Genomic DNA, 21,126 nt, shown 5'->3' on the forward strand with positions numbered 1-21,126 from the left:
GGGTCTGTGGCGGGTGGACTTTCTCCCAGGGTGTTCGTGGGAAGAGAGAGCTGATGACCAGTTCGTTTTTCTTCGTTTCCTCTGCACAGGTCCCCGTGCTCAAGCAGGGTGAGCTTTTAAGGAGGTGAAATTCAAGGAGAACGACTACAGAGCGAAATATTAGCTAAAAAACAGTTTCTTCTTTTTCATCTGGCAATGGAGTCAGATGGTAGGAAAATTTACCCAGATGCGTATGTATTTTCTGTTCGAGTTTAAACCACATCAGAAAGGCCCACGGACTTTATTCCTAAGGCTCCGTGATCAAGCCACCTCCTAAACGTATCTCTCACCCATCAGAGGCTACAGTTGATTCAGAGAGCACCCGGCTTAGCAGACTCACATCCAGGAAGAACTTGAAGAGACCGGACAGTCATTTTTGGCCAATTCTTGGATTTTTGTTATAAGGTGGGTAGTTACATGACATCACCAGTTCAAGGCTTAGTTAGATCATAACAGAGAAGACCTATCTAAAAGATTCCCGGGAACCATTGAGCCTCCTAAAGACCTTTTTTGATCCTCACCCATCCCTCCACCCCCCCACTCCCATCTGCTTTCTCAGAGACCAAAATTCACTTGTGGATAAACACAGTCAAACCCAGGCATGTAATCTCCAGTGAAACCACTCCTGTAAGCAAGCAAACCCCATGGCTGGTAGACCCCTTGGGCCTTTTGGCATTGACATTGCTCCCCTCCCCTCCCCTTCCCAGTCACCCCAGCTTGGAATTACATGCCAATTTCCCTTCCTGGCAAGGCCTGGACAGATAAAAATGGAGATCAGTATCAAGCCAGGTACTTGATAGCATTAGACTGTGCCTGGCACTGCAGCGAACTGAGACTGTGTCTGAAATAGTTTTCCAATCTGGCCTTCAGTGCCCGAAGTGACAGGAGTGCCAGAAAGTGGTGAGTGAGTGGAGGTGTGTCTGCCGGACACCCAAATCCACACCTGCTCCATTCTTCCCATTCACCTTCTGTCTCCCCCTAACAAAGCACTGCATCTCTTTCTAATGAGAACTAAGGTGGCATCTGGCCTCAGCCTTGGAGTTACTGACAAAGAGCAGAGTGGACGAGGACAGGGTGTTGCACGTGTCTAACGCAGCCTAGGAGATATTTTGATATTGGCAAAAGGGGCCAGTGACCATCCCACAGACGGGTTCATTCTCCCGCACCGACCCCAAACACGCTGAACCCAGCCCAGGCCCGAAAGGCTGAGAGCTTGACCGTTTCTCTCATTTCTGCTTGCAGATTCCTGCCTGATCAGATGGGGATGGTGCCGACCTTCATCAAAGACAGCAGGCTGGGGTTCCAATGATGCCAGCAAGATGCGGCCTGATAAAAACAGAAGTTTCTGGAGGTGACGTGGAAAAGGAGTCCGTGAAGCTGGAGTCCTTGGGGAGATGGTGAGTCTTTCTGCAGCAGTGATGGGGCAAGACGGCCAAGTTCAGGATCGGCTGAGGCGCTTGGCCACATCCGCATAGGCCAACTCGATCTCACTGTCGGCCGCGCAGGTGTTGGTGAACTCGTCCCGGGCGTAGGCGTTCTTAAGGTACCGCCACAAGCCCGTCATCTCAGCCGGGAAATTGTAGTTGCGGTATTTCTTGGCCACAATCTACAACAGAGATGGCAGGATGGAGATGGTGTTAAAGCATGAAACAAACCACTGGGAAGATGTTAGCGGTGTGACCGAGTGTGTGCACAGCGGGAAGACCCTCCATGCATCCCAAGGGGCCAGCAGCAAGATGCTTGTCACGCAAGGTGGCAGTGCTGCCTTTTTTAATGCAATTTTGTTTATATAATTTATCTTATTTATTTTATATTTTATTTATTTTTATTTTATTGTATTTTCTCAAGCAAATATAATTTGCCCTTTGACTTAGTAATTCTGCTTCCAGGGATTTTTTTCCTTAGGAAATACCACGGGTGTACAAGAAGATTTAGCTACACACACAGGACCGTAGGACTATTTGGAATAGCAAAAAATGGTATCCAACACAAATGTCCAACAACACATGAATGGATAAATACGTTATCATACATATCTGGAGAGCCATGGAAAATGATGCAGAGGAAATCCCAGTGACTTGGAAAACGCTTCAAGAAAGACCGTGAAGTTTGAAGTGTAGTATAAGGCATTTGGAGAAATATGTAGGATGACTAGAAGTATATACACCAATCTATTACCAGTGGTTATGTCTGCTTGATAGAATTATAGACAACTTTTTCTTTTCTTTTTTCCCTGTCCACTTTGTTTTACGAAGCATCCTTATTTACAGAAGAGAATACAAAGCATAAAACGTAAGTTAGGTATAGGAATGTATATGTAGGTTCAGGGTATGTGGGAGTGAACAGACAGTGATTTCTGTTCTCTCCTTAGTTTACCACACTCGGGGCTGTGGACTTGGGCGTTCTGGGGAAGTGGTGTTTGTATTGAGAGACACAGTGGCATAGTGGTTAAAAGCGTGGGCTCTGGATCCCAGCTGACTGGATCTGCAATCCTGACCCCACTACTTGACAGCTGTGTGACCTTGGACTAGTTACTTAACTTCTCTGAGCCCCAAATTCTTTTCCTCTAAAATGGAGGTAATAAGACAAGCTACCTTGGAGTAATAAATTAGTTAATACACATAAAGTGATTGGGGGGGGGGCTGGCTCATACTGAGTGCTCAAGAAAGATGACCTCTTGTCAGAATTCATCCGAGACCCACCTTTTGCCCATTGCATGCATTCCTTCCTAGGTAGGGGCTGCGTGGTCTCTTTAATAAGGTCTCTCTAGCCAGGGAGGGCTTCAAAGACGTGAGACCTGTGAGTCACAGGGGGTCTCACACTCAGAAGGGCCCTGCTCTTGGTTTAACACTCTGCTGTCAACATCTGGAAACTGAAGACTTATTTAACGGGCACCCTTTTAGTTTCGTTGGGCACTGGGGCCTGCACATTGGCTAGTCTTGCCTCTACCCCTCGGGAACTGGGGGAGAGAGAGCAAAGAGTAGCCTCTCTCCTACAGCACTGACTTCTGACTCCTTTCCTTGCTTTCTTTTCAAAGAGGTCACCAGATCACTGGCCCAGGGATCCTCCCACTCAGGGAACCCCCCAGACCAGCCACTCCGGGCTTTCGTCTTCATCTGGGCACCAGTGCTGTGCAGGGTTCCCCCAGAAAGCAGTTCTGAGTGAGGGACACCGATGACCTATTGTATGAACAGCTCAGTCGCATAGGCAGGACCACGCTCCAGGGAGGATGCATTTCCCCGCTCCGATCTCCTCCATCGGTTTTGAACTTCCATTACGGCCCTAAGCTCTATTCTACTCCGAATGACAGTCAGTTCATATCCTCCCTCTCTTCCCTAGATTGTGAGCAGTATGAGGACAGGAACTGCAGCTTCTTCATTTCTGTCTCCCTTGATAACCTCAGTAATGCTGTTGATAAGGGTAACAACAATAGCAAACATCTATTCCCTCTGTGCTCTGCACCAGGCACTGCCTTAAGCACTTGGCAAGCTACTGAAATCTTTAAATAACTCTACACGGAAGAGTGTGTTATATTCCCATTTTACAGATGAGAAAAAAAAGGCAGAGAGAGGTTAAACAAGCAGGGAGGGATTCAATAAAAAGTTGTATTTAATCTTTACCATCTTGTTATCCGAACATCAGACAGAGTGCATCTAGTGTCAAACGTATATGATCACTTAACTTTAAAGCCTGAAGATCCTTTGCAATGAGCAAACCGGAGTCCCAAGAGATTTAGTGGTTTATACAATGTTACACAGGAAAATAATTAATTCAACCAGTATCTGTTATCTGTAATTTTCTATTAATCACTAATATTTATTACAGTCTCTGCTGCCTAATCCAATTCTTTCCACTTTGCCACTCAGCCTTATGTAAATGATAAAGGAATAGCTCTACTCAGACTTCCTCCTGTGCCAATTATTCAGCTACTGTTGCTTTATATCCAGACCTACCGGTGTAGCTGCACCGGCTTCTTTGTAATGCTGAGACTGGGACTGCAAAGCTTACCTCTGCTTTGCCGGCAGCTTCCCTGAGGCTCTGACAACAGGGGGTGCTAGAGAGAGGCTGCGTGTCTGGAGGAGAGAGCAGGGACTGGCCCCTTCCTGTGGGTTTCCTGTTCCTGTGAGAGTCTCCTTTCCTCCAGTAGCAGCAGCTGAATCCAGTTTGCCATTTTGCAAACGCTCGCAGGACCCGTGTCCTCACACCAGCTCAGAGAGGCCGGCACACAACCGTGAGCCCACCACTGAGCTTGGGTCCCAGCCCCACGGGCCGCTCTGAACTCTGTTCTCAGCCCCAGCTAAGTAGCGCCCCACCTCGGAGGTCCAAGGTGTAGCTCTGCGGGATCCCTCATGGAGTTCAAGTTTTCTGTTTTTTGTTTTTTAATTTATTTTGTTGAAGTGTAGTTGATTTACAATGTGGTGTTGATTTCTGCTGTACAGCAAAGTGACTCAGTTATACATACATATTACACATTCTTTTTCATATTCTTTTCCATTATGGTTTATCCCAGGATATTGAATATAGTTCCCTGTGCTGTACGGTAGGACCTTGTTGCTTATCCAGTCTATGTATACTGGTTTGCATTTGCTCATCCCAAACTCCCGGTCCGTCCCTCCCCCACCCCTGCCCTTGGCAACCACACGTCTGTTCTCTCTGTCTGTGACTCTGTTTCATAGATAAGTTCATTTGGGTCATATTTTAGATTCCACATGTAAGTGATATCATATGGTACTTGTCTTTCTCTTTCTGACTTGCTTAACTTAGTATGATAATCTCTAGATCCATCCATATTGCTGCAAATGGCATTGTTTCGTTCTTTTTTATGGCTGAGTAGTATTCCATTGCATATATATATGTACGTATATGTATACACACATATATATACATTACATCTTCTTTATCCATTCATCTGTCAATGGACATTTAGGTTGTTTCCATGTCTTGGGTATTGTATAGTTCAAGTTTGGATCATTCCAACCTCTTCCCTCTGCCCTGCTGCCCTGAAGGAGGAACCTCAAGGTACATTTTGTCTTCCTAGTTCTTAGTACTTAGTACTTCTTCATATTAAATTATCTCAGTTAAAATAACTGGTTTGGGGTGGTCACTACCGAAGCCACCTGGCAATGTCTGTCTAGCATAGGTGGGGCCGATAACACAGGTGATGGAATCAGGGTCCTTCAACAGAGCCCTCTGCTTGCTGCAAGACGGCGGCTCCTTGGGTTTGCTCGTGAACCTTTAGAAAAGGCTGTCTTGGGTAATGAGAAAATCCACGCAGGGGTGGAGGCTCCACCAAGGAAAGCAGCTGGAAATTGCCAGAGTGAATGAAAAAGGCCCACACAATGTAAAGTGATGCAGCCCCTGTGGAAAACAGTAGGAAGTTTTCTCAAAAAACTAGAAATAGAACTACCATATGATCCAGTAATTCAACTCCTATTTATACCCTAAAATAACGAGAACAGTATTTCAAAAAGATACATGCACCCCAGTGTTCATAGCAGCACTATTTACAATAGCCAAGATATGGAAGCAACCCAAGTGCCCATCAACAGATGAATGGATAAAGAAGATGTGGTCTATAGACAATGGAATATTACTCCACCTTTAAAAAGAATGAAATAATGCTATTTGCAGCAACATGGATGGCCTTGGAGGGCATTAGGCTAAATGGAAGAAGTCATACAGAGAGAGACAAATAATGCATGTTGTCATTTATATGTGGAATCTAAAAAAGAGAACAAACTAGTGAATATAACAGAAACAGATTCATAGATACAGAGAACAGACTAGTGGTTACCAGAGCGAAGGAGCAAAATAGGGGTAGGAGATCAAGAGGCACAAACTACTACGTATAAAATAAGCTACAAAGATGTACAATATGGGGAATATAGCCAGTATTTTATAGTTAACTATAAGTGGAGTATAACCTTTAAAAATCATGAATCACTACGTTGTACACCTGTGACTTATATTGTACATGAACTATACTTCAATTTAAAAAATGGAAAAAAACAGAAAGAAAAAGGCCCACAATAAGGTCAAGGCATCGATCAAAAAATATTTTTCAAAATTATCAACTGATCCATGGGGCAGCCTCAAGTCTCTACATCCTGGAATGTATTTTCAAGTTTTAAAGGATATATATAAGATGAGCTTGAAAACGGCAGAGATGCAACTTATGAATATATATTTGTATTTATATATATAGCTCCCTTCCTGTTTGCTTCAGCAGCTGAACAGGTCCCTGTGCCATGTGAGGGTCCAGGGGCCAAGGGTCCCAGGGACAGCCACAAGGGTCCCGTGTGTCCCTCCCTGCCCAGATCCACGCACCATGACCTTGGCCAGAGCTGGTTCTTTCCTCACACATTGGCTTGTGCGGGGAGATGAGAATAGAAGGCGGCCAGACAATGAAAGTTCAAACCAGGCTGTCAGTGAGCAGTGGGGCCAGAGCAGCTCAGCCTCCAAGGATGCAGACAAACTGAAGGAGAGCCAATGAAAGAGAGAGGGAGAGGATGAACACGGCAGAAGCTCTGACGTCCGCAGGAACCTCCATGCTCATGTTCTGAATTTGCTTTCATATGAAAACAGTTAGCTCCCCCAGCCCAGATTAAGCCTCGGCGTCTGAAGCCAAACTGGAGGTCTGACTTGGCTTCCCCCTTCGCGCTTTCCACACTTCAGAGGTTTGCCAGGGCTCTGGGATCTGATAAGCTGGGTCAGCAGAAATCCAAGGAGACGGGAGGTGATGCCCAGCCTTTGTCCCCTCGCAGGCCATCCTCCCTCCGATCCCCGGCTCCTGCAAGTAAATGACACACTGAACTTCATCCCAGGACAGGAGTGTAACTTAGTCGTCCAGGGCTGGAAGGAACTGGAGAAACCAGAGGACGAAGCCCGGGGCCTGGAAGATCCATTTGTTCACCTGATCAGACACGTGATTCTTGAGTGGGTGGTCAACCCACGTGTGAGTGAGAGGAGGAGGGACGGAAGTGAGGGGAAGAGGCGAGAAGGAATGTAATCCACATCTCTTCTTTTGGGCATGAGAGAAATGATTCCCCAAAAGAGTAAAAGACCTGCCCCAGCTCCTGCGGCTAGATGGTGGTACACACGAGACCAGAACTTGGGTCTCCGGACTTCTAGAACAGGGTTCTTTCCATTACCTCACTCTGACAGTGTAGCTGATAGAATCATATCACCCCTAGTGGTGCCACTTGTTCCTCAGGAAATGAGAATAAAAGATGTTTTGGAGGTGGGGTGGGCGTGCAGTAATTAATAACTTCAAAGACATATAGCTTGGCTGGACCTACCAGTGACCATTGGCTTGGCCCAAACCCAAAGTGTCTTCCTATTAATAGACTGAATTTGTTCTGCCCATCAGCCCTGGCGAGCATGATTCTCTCCCAGCCTCCAGCCCTGACGTGTCCCGCAGGAACACCAGTGTGTGCACAGCTAACATTTCAACTCAAGCTGGCGTGTGTTCTGATTGGAGGGCTCTGATTTCCAGCTCAGGACATCAGCTGAAAACCAGTAGGCAGATATCCAGCTGATAAATGATTGAATCTGATCCTCCTTAGTGACAGGTGGAAAGAAACTGGGGATCACAAGCTAGGTGATCAAATGGTCAATCAGTGAGTATTTATTAAAGGGCTACCACATACCCACCATCATGCTTAGAGAAGACCTGTCCTCACAGAGCTTTCTGTCTGAGACAATAAGATATTAACACATGTAGAAGTAGAGAGCAGTCTAGCTCTACGACCACACTGTAATTTTCTCTGGTCTGGTGAGGGTCAGAAAGGGATGTGATAGAAAACAAACTTATGGTTACCAGTGGGGATAGTTGGGGGGCGAGGGGTGGAGACAAATTAGGAATTTGGGATTAACATATACACACTACTATGTATAACAAAGATAGACAACAACAGTATAGCACAATATCAATACAAGATATCAATATCTTGTAATAACCTATAATGGAAAACAATCTGAAAAAGAATATATATATATATAACTGAATCACTTTGCTGAACACCTGAAACTAACACAACATTGTAAATCAACTATACTCCAAGAAAGATGATTTTAAAACACACAAATAAAATGGTTAAAAAAATAAAAATGAATAAAAGGATGTGAGAAGAAGTATTAGTTTAGAGAAATGTGGGAGACACAACTGCTGTCTTCAAATGAGATGAAGAGAGCAGCCCTGTTTCGTGTTGCTCCAGAGAACCAAGGGAGCAGGGAGGCACGTTTGGGCTCCATGTAAAGAAGGATGCTTTAATAACTGGAACCGTCCAAAATGGTAGGGCTGGCTCGGTAGGCAGAGGGCTCTTCGTCATCAGAAACGTGCAGTCACAGCTGCACAGAAGCCTGTCACAGACACACAGGAAGGGGTCCACTTTGGGGTGGGAGATTAGGGTGACCTCAGAATTTCCCCCTTCTTTCCAATTCTCAGATCCTAAGGCTGGTGTAGGAAAGGATTACACTGCAGGTTAACCGTGATCAGTAAGTGTGGCAGTAGCAAGAAAATGCTGTCACTTCTTGCAGCCTCCAGCTCTTCAGCTGGTAGATGAGGAAGACGCCTGCCTGCCCCAGAGAGCGGCAACAGGGAATCAGAAGGTGCATCTGCCCACAAAGCAAACATGCATGTGAGGGCACGCTTAATAGAGACGTCGGGGTGGAGGTGCGGCCAGTGAAAACCTATGAGGAAGAGGTAAGGAAGAGGCCTGGGGAGTGACAGGACTATATATAACTATATATAACAGGACAATAATAGCAACTATTACCTATTGAGCCCTTACAATATGGCAGGCACTTTCAGGCCACACTTAGTCTCCCAACAGCCCTAGTTAAACAACATATGCCTATGTTACAGGTGTAACCTGGAGCTCAGAGAGGCTATACAGCCAGCACGCAGTGGAGGCTGACTTGGGGTCCCGGTTCGCGTGACTTCCGAGCTCTGACTCTCCATCAGCAGGCGGCACTGTCCTCGCCTCACCTCCACAGGTGACCCGGGCCTCTGATGGAGCTGGATCTGGGGAGCACCTGCGGATAGATAGAGCGCTTTTACCTTGACCACATGGAGCTTGGGCAGCAGGTTGCAGTCGGCCAGGGTCAGCTCATCTCCATCCAGGAACTTGCGCCGGGAGCCCTTGTCATCGTCCCCGCGAGTGTTGGCGTCGATCTCCTCCGGCAGAGGGGTGTTCAGGTAGTCATCCAGTTTCTTCAGTGCCTTGGTCAGGCCTCGCTCAAGGGCTGGCGTGGAACAGCAAAAGAAGTGTCTTTAGTCAACCTTCCTGCTGCTGGATACAGCCATGGGGTCTTCAGAGAAAAGGAGCTTATCCAGAATCCTGTCCCCCTCATCATACCGGCTCCCCTCACACTACAGAGTACCTGACAGCCAGGTACACGATGCCATAGAAGAGTATTAAACAGCCTGAAAAAGCAAACCTTAACCAAACAATAAACATTCGCTAATCCTTGTTTTTGGAAAAGATCATATAAATACAGAAATACAACCATCAGGATATCTATCAAAGCTTGTACAGTACCCCTCTCCAACAGATGCAATAATAATTGTCAGTTTTCATTTTCCTCTTTTGCTCATCTAAATTTTGCCGATATTCCACAGTTAACCCGCATAATAATTTTGTAGAAAGAAAGAACTATTAAATAAGTAAATAACAACTGCATAGAGGTCCTAGGACAGAGGTAGTCACCAGATTTGGGGGCAGCCTTAGCTATGGCTAACCCAACCTGAGAAGGAGAGGTGTGAAGGCTTCCAGGAAGACGTGACCTAGGCCAGTGAGCACCCATGTCCGGGGCTGCCCCCAGAGAACCAGTGGGTATCAAGGAGGCATCCTTGAGTTTAATCTAGAGGGGTTGTTCTAAAAATCAGAGCAGTCCAAAATGGAATGGCCAATGCACGGGGCAGCAGGCTCCGCCAGAAATGTGCAACCCTGCCTGCATGGAAACCTGTCATGGATACAGCTCAAAGAGTGAAAATCCGAAGGAAGACAATGTGGCAGAAGATTTTTCCAGTCTTGCCCCAGTGATTCTCTATCAAATAATTCACTTACGTATAAGAACAGAACAAAGTATTCAAAAGAGCAACTATAGAAAATCACTATCACTCAGAGTCATTCCACCCAGAATCTCACCGACCACTCCAGTCAGAGAACCCTAACCTAGAAACTGTCCACCTGAGCTGGAGGAGATGGCTGGCCAGGTCATGGGCCAATACACCTGTGTCATCAGCCCCACCCCACCCCCACCCCCCCAATGATTGTTTTTTCCAGACTCTGGTTTAGAGATTGACACGGAGATGGTGGGAATCAGTCTGGATGTTAATTTCAGCAGCTAAAAGGAGGGAGCTGCCTCTGGAGGAAGAGCCCACAGGACCGTGCTCTTGCTCAGATTTTTCCCCAACGCGCCTTCTGTTAGCTCCTCCTCACATAACCCGTGTTCGTCTTTTCATAGAAAGACTTTGTCTGAGACAGTGAAACGACACCAGCCCAAGATACAGCAACTGAACGCTTACTGGAACATTTGAAAACAGGCTGGAGGTTGGATGCGGTTTCTCAACACTTCCTTCTCCCTGGCATTTGAACTTGGACTTCATCATCTGCTTTGTGTTTCCAGTTTGGGAGAATAGAGTGAGCGGGGCTGAGAAAAATGCTTGTATTCCCCTTAGTAATTGTCTAGACTCGGATGGGACTGCAAGCCTGTTCAAGAGCGCCGGCAGAGGGCGCCAACACTACTTCTTAGCACCCCAGCTCACGCCCACGGAAGCAGCTGTGATTTATATTGGGTCTGTTTGCCTCCACAAATCCCGCTACCCCTTTCAGTTATGGAGATGATGACAAAATCTTGATTCTAATGGAGAAAGGAAACATCAGATAGAATGCCTGCTGAAATTTGATGAGCTGATATCATCCGAGGGAAAGAGACATTGATGGGATACAAGACATTGCAGGTTCTAACCCCAAATGCCCCCAGACACCTGAGCAGGTCCCTGCCCCAGTGCCCAGTCTTGGAAACGTGAAATTTGGTAAGAGAGGCCTAGAACAGCAACTGAAGCTCTTTGGGAGGATAGTTCTGGAGAAATGTCAACTCTCTCTCCAGCCGTCTCTTAAGGTGGAAGGGTGAAGTTTGGCAATGGCAGAGCACGAGAGATTCTAAGCTCCAATTCTGAAGCCCAGTCCCTAGAGGAGGAAATTCAATGGCCTGCAGCTTGGCTTCTCTTACTGACTGAATGTCCAGCCACAGCCCTGTCCCTTACCCTCCCTCGGGATCCTTCTCGGTGACAAGCTGTGTTGAGAGGCAGGGCCAGAGGGAGATAGACTCGATGTGCCCGTGTGCTAACACACTGCTGTGTTGTTGAATGACAAAGGCCAGCACCAATACATTCTCTGCTGGTTCTTTCCCCCCTACCTGCCAACTCATTCATTCTTCTGACCCCGGCTCAATCTGGCATCCGTAGAATTTAATGATCTCTTTTGGCTGATGGTACCCAGGTCATGAAACCGTTGCTGTTAAACTTTCTGCTCTGGTGAGAGTGAAGGGGATGTGAAAGAAACCAGAGCGACAAGAAGATGTTAATTCCTTCTGTGTTGGCATTTGAAACCCTCCCTCCAAAAGACTTCCTCTGAGTAGCAGGACGGCGTTGGGCGGGGAGCGGGGGGGGGGGGGTACCTCAGAGAGCAGCAAGCAAGCCTGAGGCCAGGGGACCCCGGGACCCAGGACCACTAACGTCCCAGGCACTTGATGGATCCCCGGTCCTTGAACTGCTTTCTTCCCCTCTCCACCCCACCCTTCCCGTAAAGATTTATTCCGTACCACACACAAACACACTGGGTAAAATATGTGATGAGGAAACAAGGGGAATAGTTCATAAATATTCTCAGCCATATGCAAACAATCTCAAATTTATTTTTCTCTTTTTTAAGGAGGAAAAAAAAAATCCACCCATTCCATGATCACTTCCAGATTCACTGAGGTTGATATTACATAAGACCCAATATTGTTTTCTCATCATAGAGAAATAATGACTTGGAAACGGCAATTTGAGCTAAGAAAATAATATACTCTTACCCGGGCATGGAGGCTGAATGGGGACCAGGGAGCCAAGACTCAGCCTCCAACAAGCTCTTGCAAGCAGGGCTCAGCCCTGGTTTGCTGGCATGCTTTGTGCAGCGGGGATATCAAGGAGCAAAGAGCCATGCAGACCCCTGGGGGCTCAAAATTCACTTGGAGCCGAGCAGATGTCACAGGTGGCCTTTGAAAGGACGGGAGCAGCCCTGTGGGCCCAGGTTGCTATGTTCTCAGTTTCTCGTATGTTATTTTTCTCTGGCACGTGAACTTGCAGACAGATAAGAACCAGGGGTCCACCTCTGATCACGGTCTGCAGTCCGGATGGGGGTCTGTTCACCTCTCCCATGGAGAAGGAGATGGTGGTCATTGGGAGCCTACCCCAGAGCGGGCACCCTGTACCCTGCTGTGTTCCTTTTCCTGCTCGAATCCTGTTCCCCAGCACCAGCACGAAATACACCTACTGATGTTCTGAAGTGGACCAGGGGTGTTTATGCCACTGATCATTTAAATATACACAACGAAGCTATTGAGATGAGAGTTATTATTCATCCCCATGGAACAGATAAAGACATTGAGTCTTAGTCCCATCCAAGGCACACAGGCCTGTGCCAGCAGGCTGTTCAAACGACTCCTGGGACGTACCATGAAAAACGTACCTTGTTTTGTTTTTAACCCCTTTGCTCTTCCTGACAAGCTCCCAACCCGTGGGTCATGGGAAAACGGCAACTTTAATTTAGTCCATTCTGGATTAGAATCTAGTTGATGTAATAATCTAAATAGTCCCTCTAGGGAATTCTCAGTCTCTTTTGCATAAAAATGCTCCGTTACTCAGAGAGCCTCCTCTCCCCTTCTCTTCCCCCTGAGTAGAAGGGGAGGGGGTGGGGAAGGAGGATCCTGGGACCTCCTGGCACTGGGGAGATGGGAATCCTGAGGTCTGTCGGGTGGAAGGCTTGGAGAGGCTACCACAGGGGCTCTGTCTCTTCTCAGTGACGCTGACCCTCCACATCCTTCCAGAGTAACCGTGGGGATGTTGACCCTTGGGTGGTGGTCAGAGGTGGGATGCTGCTTGCCTCTGTCCAAAGCTTTGATTGGGAAGAATACCCGAGCAAAGCACCCCATGGGGCTCCCCAGACACGTCTCTAGTTCCCTGCCTCCCTGCCTCTCTCTCCTGCTTCATCCCCCAAACCCCTGTTTCAGTTTCCTAAGCCAAAGATTCCATCAACCACAGAGCAGCTATCCTCCCTGTGAGCTGAGTCCTCCAGGCCTGGTTCCTGATGTGCTAAAATTGAGAGAAAAAGGCATTTAGAACGTTTTAAGACAATAGCTTGGCTTGCAAGGCTATTGTCTTGTTGAAAATGCTATTTTGAATATCAGAAGCTAAATATTAAATTCTTTTTTCTTTCTTAGAATTCCTTCTATAGTAACCCTCATCTCTCATGGAGTTGATGGAGGCCTAGGACAGATGAGAGTTATATACTCGGGAAAATATTTTCAAAAGAGTAATCTTATCATATGAATTAAAAGTAAAACGAGGATTTAAAACCAGGGCTGCGGGCCTCCCTGGTGGTGCAGTGGTTGAGAATCCACCTGCCAATGCAGGGGACACGGGTTCGAGCTCTGGTCTGGGAAGATCCCACATGCCGCGGAGCAACTGGGCCCGTGAGCCACAATTACTGAGCCTGAGTGTCTGGAGCCTGTGCTCCGCAACAAGAGGGGCCGCGATAGCGAGAGGCCCGCGCACCGCAATGAAGAGTGGCCCCCGCTCGCCGCAACTAGAGAAAGCCGTTGCACAGAAACGAAGACCCAACACAGCCAAAAATAAATAAATAAATAAATAAATTTATTTTAAAAACCCAGGGCTGCTGGATTCTAAAACTTCTTCTACTCTGCAAGGCCATGTCTGGATGTTAAGGACCGGCCCACTGCTCCTTGGGGGTCCACCCAGCCTGCCATCTTCCTTCCATACTGCAGACCTTTCTCACATACCCTTATCCTCTGACAAGAGTGTGGCTGTCAGGATAGCATTCCTCATGTCCTAGCTTCCAGCTATTTGATAACATATTTGTACTCTGCTATTAATGGGTTGATTTTAGCTATAATCCTTGGTGCTCTCAGTAACCATGATTGGCTCTAGAAGGAGTAATCTCTGAAGAGAGAGCCTACCAGGGCCCTTTACATCATTCCTCAGTAACAAATAGCAACTCTGCCTGTACTCGGGGCCAATGCTGTCCCATTGCCTCAGTGATAGCAAAACATCTGGGTGAAGAAAGAAATCCATTTGGGTTTTGCCTATGAAGGAAGAAATATCTAGATATTGAGAAATACCTGGCTGACTGAATGAAGTTTTTATTTTCATCTTCTCATTGGAGACCATGTCAATATAAAGGATGCAAAAAAAAAAAAAAAAAATGCTGCTGTGGTTTGAGGGAGACCGCAACAGAGATGTTTCTGGCCATCACATATTCTTGGAGGGAAAATACAAAGATGGCCTCACCTTGTTGATATTCGATAGCTTTAAGCATGAATGAAAATGTGATGGGAACAACAACAACAGAAAATCAAATAGTCAGAATTTACTATCACTTCTTCCTCACCTTTTGGAGAAAGAAGGCTTTCTTTAGAAACCAAGAGAGGTCAAATTGTTCTTCCGTGAGATGCCCAGGGCCAAAGATCCAGGAGACAGGAGGGGGCGGGAGCCGCAGAATGGCCCAGGAGAGTTATGGGAGGTGGGGAAAGAGGAGCGGTGGGCCAGGTGAGCAGAAACGTAGATGCTGTCATAAAGAATACAATTTTGAGGAGAGAAAAAGGTGTTCTACGGGCATATTTAGGACTTTCAGCTTTGTGACGGGCAGTGTAATTTCCTCTCACTAAAAATCTTCTGTAAAGATCCGAATTCCTCTTCCAGGTTTTGGAATTAGAGTCATGTAGCTTTTCTCTGTGGCAAGAGTCCTTAAAGAGAGGAAGGTGGCCCAGTTACATTTGGGTTACATGAGTATGAATGACCACATAGAGAGAAAATTATAAAGCAGGTAGAAACTGGGGGCCACACCCACTCTGATTCACAGTGACCCTTCTAGAACACAAAGCAGGTAAGGGGTGGCTGATCTCCACGGTCCCTTAACTCTTAAAGCAGTGTCTCTGCCGGGTCCTTAGACCACAGTGAGGCAGAAATGGCAGCAGGGTTGTAGGAGATGGGAACGGCTTTCCTTCCGGTTTGGTGGGCCCTTGTCTGCTGTGCCTGGGTCCTCTGGCTATGTTGGCATATCACTGGTATCATCAGGGAAGGGACGGAGAGAGGCTGGGTTGGGGGTATCAGACAGCCCTGGACCAGGCTGCCTGAGAGGGCCTGTGATAACAGGCATGATACCAGGCAAGGTGGTCCAGAGCTCCGGTGTTCAGGAGACCTGGGTTTGAATCCTGCCACTGGTTCTACAGAGTCCAGTGGGACTTAATGAAACATCATTGTTATTATACTAATTATTATCATTATTACGGCTGTAGAATGTAAGTCTATGAGAGGATGGAGCAAGGACAGAGTGGGTAAAAGATGAAGAGCAAGAGATAAACTCAAGGCAGAAGCTGGCTGTCTGAAGTGAGGCTTATCCCATCACCCCAGAACTTCGCAGGTCCAGGGAGAATCGAGGGAGCTCAGAGGGTGAAGCCCACTCCTGCATTCCCCAACATGCTCGGGACCCCAAGTCTCCTGGAATCATCTCTTTGGGTTGAGCGTTTTTCTCTCTGGGCTATTTGGGTGCGTCCAATATTCTTGGTTTGACGGTTTGGAGAATTCACGTCCACTTTGGCATCAGACCAGGAATGGTGGACTTGGCCTCACAGAGAGGAGGGTGCTGTCAAATGGGCTCTGTCTGTGACGGGCTCATATGTGGGAAGCAGTTCCCGGGCCCCCATTTCTAGGCACTGGTGAAAACAGGAAAGGCAGCAAAACAGTGGTTTATGAGAAAGCAAAAAGCAATGACAATTTCAGCAGACCCCCTAGGGTTCCCTTGTGTGGCGTCACCTGGTCTTGAGAAGAGTCTACAGGTCATGCTGCCATGAGTATTATTCCTCCATTCTAGAAGGGATTTTGGCCTTGAATGAGAGGGATTTTAAATGGCAAATTCCTGTGGTTCTTCCAATAAGAGGCCAGTAGATAATTCTCTACTCCCAAGGCAGGATTCAACTCTTACAACTATGGTGGATTGGAATCTAGGACATCGTTGGATGCATCCTTATCCCCCTTTCATGGAGAGAATCACCCAGTGAATGGGGCACTCTCTGACAGATTTCCAAAGAATTCCAAAGGATTTTCCTTGAGGAAGAGACAGATCCTCAGCATAGCTTCTTCCTCAAGCCCTGTAGGGCATCATTGTGAATAATCATCTTATTTATACAGCTCCACAAATCAACTGCATATTTGCCCTTTGTTCAGAAGTATTATTCCCAACAACAACAAACAACGGTAACAAATATTTTTCTTTAAGAAAGATGAGTCTTTGGCAATTATCTGGCTGTGTTTAAAACACCAGCGTGGTAAAGAATTTAGGACAATCCAACATGCCTTTCATAAGCTATGATTTTAAAGTATGAGGGGAGGTATGGATCACATAGACAATTCCAGATTCAGATAATTTGCTAAATCTCCTAAAAGCCACAGTAAATTTGAAGAGAAAGATTATCACTTAGCTCTTCACATGTAGGTTTCCTTTTGTGGACACAGTCTGTACCATGTAAACGTCCCAAATGTTTATTTATGAACAGGAGGAGAAAGAGAGACAGAGAGACACTGAATGCAGCCAGCTGAAGAGGAAAATGCAGAAACTCACCAGGGAGGGTAAAAACTAGCTGGAGCCGCCAGGAGAGAATGTGGTCCCCATTAGGGGGCCTGGCCCCGACTTTTGTGACGGGGAGGTGGCGCCCCCTACTGGCTGAAGGAGATTAAAAAAAAAAAAAAAACTTCTGCAACTTCCACAGCGAACACGTATGTGTGTTTTCTATTAGGCTTTCCAGAAACTCATAAATGGTTGTAAAACCCATTGTGCTAATAGGAAGAGCGACATAAATGCTGACTAAAGCTATTAATGCTGGTTGTACTTTATGCAGCGGACTGAATCAGGCTGAAAACTGGGAGTTTTTTTACAGTGACTTTCTAACAGGTTATTTTTAAGTATCAGGCCATAGATTAGCTGCAGTGCTGATGTTCAAACATTTGGAAGGAGCTGGTCAAGGGAGATTCTAACTTTCTCAGTCATCTGTTCCAGCGTTTAGACCTAGAGACTTTCATTCTCAACTCTCAACCCCTCCAAACAGGCTGAAATGATTTAACCACATTCTGTCTAACTTCATCCTCAACTGGCCACATCTTTTATGTAAGCGCTATTAACAGCTTTAAAAACGGCCACCCTGCTGTCACAGCTCTGTATTTAAATGATTACTGGTTCTAGTCGTTTTGTGATTATAAATTCCTTTCCAGTTGGCCCATTCTCTCATTTGTTAAACGGGTATCTATGGAGCGCCCTCTATGGGCCAGGTTTGGGACTCCTAGTCCCCCACGGATTGCTGAGGTAGGACTCCAGAGGTGAAACTGGGATGGTTGGGTATATATAGCGAAACATACATGGTAGTTGTTCAATCAGTATTTATTGTTTTATGAGTTGATTTGATCCCAGTTTCCGAAACAACCTACCTACTCTTGTTCAAAAACTCCGTACCACATGCCTTTTCAATAATGAACTGTATTAAATGTCTACTGTGCCCAGATCAAGTGCAAAGACCATGGGACCAGCTGCTTGGGTTGGGATCCCAGCTCTGCCACATACTACCTTAACCTCTGGTGTCTCAGTTTCCTCATGTGCAAAATAGAGATCATAGCACAGCACACCTTATAGGGTGGCCATGAATAATGCCTGCAGAGGGCTTGGGGCAGCGCCTGGCATGCAGTAAGTGGTCGTTATGTGTAGTGTGTGATGATGCTGGTGTATAAGGATCAAAGCTACAAAACAGCTAATAAATTCTTAGAGTTGCAAGGAAAGAACTGCTTGATAAATATTGTGCTTGACTGGTCGTCTGCCTCGAGGAAGTCACCCCGGATGAATTAGGCAGAGTCTTTTTTTCGTGTGTTCAGCTGGCCCTTTCACTCTGACTCTGCTGCCGTGACCACAGTCCCACCAGAGTGAGCCTTCTACCTAACAGTCATGCAATGAGGCAAACTTAGAGGCTAAGATGAGTGGGGGTTGGGGGTGACCGACACTTTTGCAGAGTTTCCCAGATAGGCCACAATTACACCCGCCCCCTCCCTTGCTCAGAGCAGATCTCTGGGTGCCCGCTCTTGTCCCACCATGGATTATAGACTCGGGGGAGAAATCTCCACTGTGTATTATAACTTTTACTAAACAGCTTTTGCTACGTGAGTCTTGTATCTTCTAAAGTTTGAAGTAAGAGTATTGCAGATTAAGGGTGCAATTTTATAACTTCTGTTGCCTAAAATCTAGGTGGGGTAATGATTCAGAATTGGTCAACCCCAAGGGAGGCTTTGAAATAGTATGCCTTTTTTTGGCATGGCTAGCTGAGATATTTTCACCGCAGTTTTTTAAAAAAAATCATAAGAAATTGAAAGTGAATTATATGCAAGAATTCACTCTTACCTTCTTTGTTACCAAGAGAACCCAGATTTTTTCAGAGTAGCAACATGCTGGGTCACAAATATTTATTTTCCCAGACTCCCAGACTAGAAGAGGCCAAATGATCAAGTTCTTGCCAATGAAATGTTAAGTGGAAATTGATGGATACGCTTCTGGTAAAGAAAAAACAAGGCATAGCTGGCAGTGCCTGAACTCAGATGTAATGTCTGGAAGTGGACCAACTATCTTGTGACATGAGGATGGGAGTCACACACTCAAGATGGAGAATCAGGTGCTCTAAGGAGCTGGATCCATGACTTCTTGAAGAACTACAACTGCCTGGAATTCTCTCTTCTCTGGACTTCTTGTGATGTGAGAAAAGCAAACTCCTATTAAGAAGTAAACGTTTATAAAGATAAAGAATAAAATACCTAGGAATAAACCTACCTAGGGAGACAAAAGACCTGTATGCAGAAAACTACAAGACACTGGTGAAAGAAATTAAAGATGATACCAACAGATGGAGAGATATACCATGTTCTTGGATTGGAAGAATCAATATTGTGAAAATGACTATACTACCCAAAGCAATCTACAGATTCAATGCAGCCCCTATCAAATTACCAATGGCATTTTTTACGGAACTAGAACAAATAATGTTAAAATTTGTATGGAGACACAAAAGACCCCGAATAGCCAAAGCAGGCTTGAGGGAAAAAAATGGAGCTGGAGGAATCAGACTCCCTGACTTCAGACTATACTACAAAGCTACAGTAATCAAGACAATATGGTACTGGCACAAAAACAGAAACATAGATCAATGGAACAAGATAGAAAGCCCAGAGATAAACCCACGCACCTATGGTCAACTAATTTATGACAAAGGAGGCAAAGATATACAATGGAGAAAAGACAGTCTCTTCAATAAGTGGTGCTGGGAAAACTGGACAGCTACATGTAAAAGAATGAAATTAGAACATTCCCTAACACCATACACAAAAATAAACTCAAAATGGATTCGAGACCTAAATGTAGGACCAGACACTATAAAACTCTTAGAGGAAAACATAGGAAGAACACTCTTTGACATAAATCACAGCAAGATCTTTTTTGATCCACCTCCTAGAGTACTGGAAATAAAAACAAAAATAAACAAATGGGACCTATGAAACCTCAAAGCTTTTGCACAGCAAAGGAAACCATAAACAAGATGAAAAGACAACCCTCAGAATGGGAGAAAATATTTGCAAACGAATCAACAGACGAAGAATTAATCTCCAAAATATATAAACAGCTCATGCAGCTCAATATTAAAGAAACAAACAACCCAATCCAAAAATGGGCAGAAGACCAAAATAGACATTTCTTCAAAGAAGACATACAGATGGCCAAGCACATGAAAAGCTGCTCAACATCACTAATAATTAGAGAAATGCAAATCAAAACTACAATGAGGTATCACCTCACACCAGTCAGAATGGGCATCATCAGAAGATCTACAAACAACAAATGCTGGAGAGGGTGTGGAGAAAAGGGAATCCTCTTGCACTGTTGGTGGGAATGTAAATTGATACAGCCACTATGGAGAAAAGTATAGAGGTTCTACAAAAAACTAAAAATAGGGCTTCCCTGGTGGCACAGTGGTTGAGAATCTGCCTGACAATGCAGGGGACACGGGTGCGAGCCCTGGTCTGGGGAGATCCCACATGCCGCGGAGCAACTGGGCCCGTGAGCCACAATTACTGAGCCTGTGCATCTGGAGCCTGTGCTCCACAGCAGGAGAGGCCACGACAGTGAGAGGCCCGTGTACCGCGATGAAGAGTGGCCCCCGCTTGCCACAACTAGAGAAAGCCCTCACACAGAAATGAAGACCCAACACAGCCATAAGTAAATAAATAAATAAAAACATCTGATTGTCTTTTAAAAAAAAAAACTAAAAATAGAATTACCATATGATCCAGCAATCCCACTACTGGGCATATACCCAGAGAAAACCATAATTCAAAAAGACACATGCACCCCAATGTTCATTGCAGCACTATTTACAATAGCCAAGTCATGGAAGCAACCTAAATGCCCATCGACAGACGAATGGATAAAGAAGTTGTGGTACATATATACGATGGAATATTACTCAGCCATAAAAAGGAATGAAATTGAGTCATTTGTTGAGACGTGGATGGATCTAGAGACTGTCATACAGAGTGAAGTAAGTCAGAAAGAGAAAAACAAATATCGTATATTAACGCATGTATGTGGAACCTAGAAAAATGGTACAGATGAACCGGTTTGCAGGGCAGAAGTTGAGACACATATGTAGAGAACAAACGTATGGACACCAAGGGGGGAAAACTGTGGGGGGCTGGGGATGGTGGTGTGCTGAATT

At 45.8% G+C, this 21,126-nt stretch overlaps 1 protein-coding gene across 1 annotated transcript in view; it reads right to left on the reverse strand.

Annotated features, from left to right (window-relative positions):
- Positions 1–261: 261 nt before the first annotated feature.
- Positions 262–21,126, reverse strand: part of LOC103013699 (chloride intracellular channel protein 5) — a 102,991-nt gene continuing 82,126 nt past the window's right edge. Inside the window, exons 5-6 of the mRNA XM_028161762.2 lie at positions 9,101–9,285; positions 262–1,645 (exon numbers count right to left, since the gene is read on the reverse strand). Coding sequence (XP_028017563.1) covers positions 1,478–1,645; positions 9,101–9,285 — 353 coding nt within the window. The 3' untranslated portion in view covers positions 262–1,477. The remainder of the gene's footprint in view (positions 1,646–9,100; positions 9,286–21,126) is intronic.

This window comes from Balaenoptera acutorostrata, chromosome 10 (assembly GCF_949987535.1).
Source record: "Balaenoptera acutorostrata chromosome 10, mBalAcu1.1, whole genome shotgun sequence".
Taxonomy (NCBI): Eukaryota; Metazoa; Chordata; class Mammalia; order Artiodactyla; family Balaenopteridae; genus Balaenoptera; species Balaenoptera acutorostrata.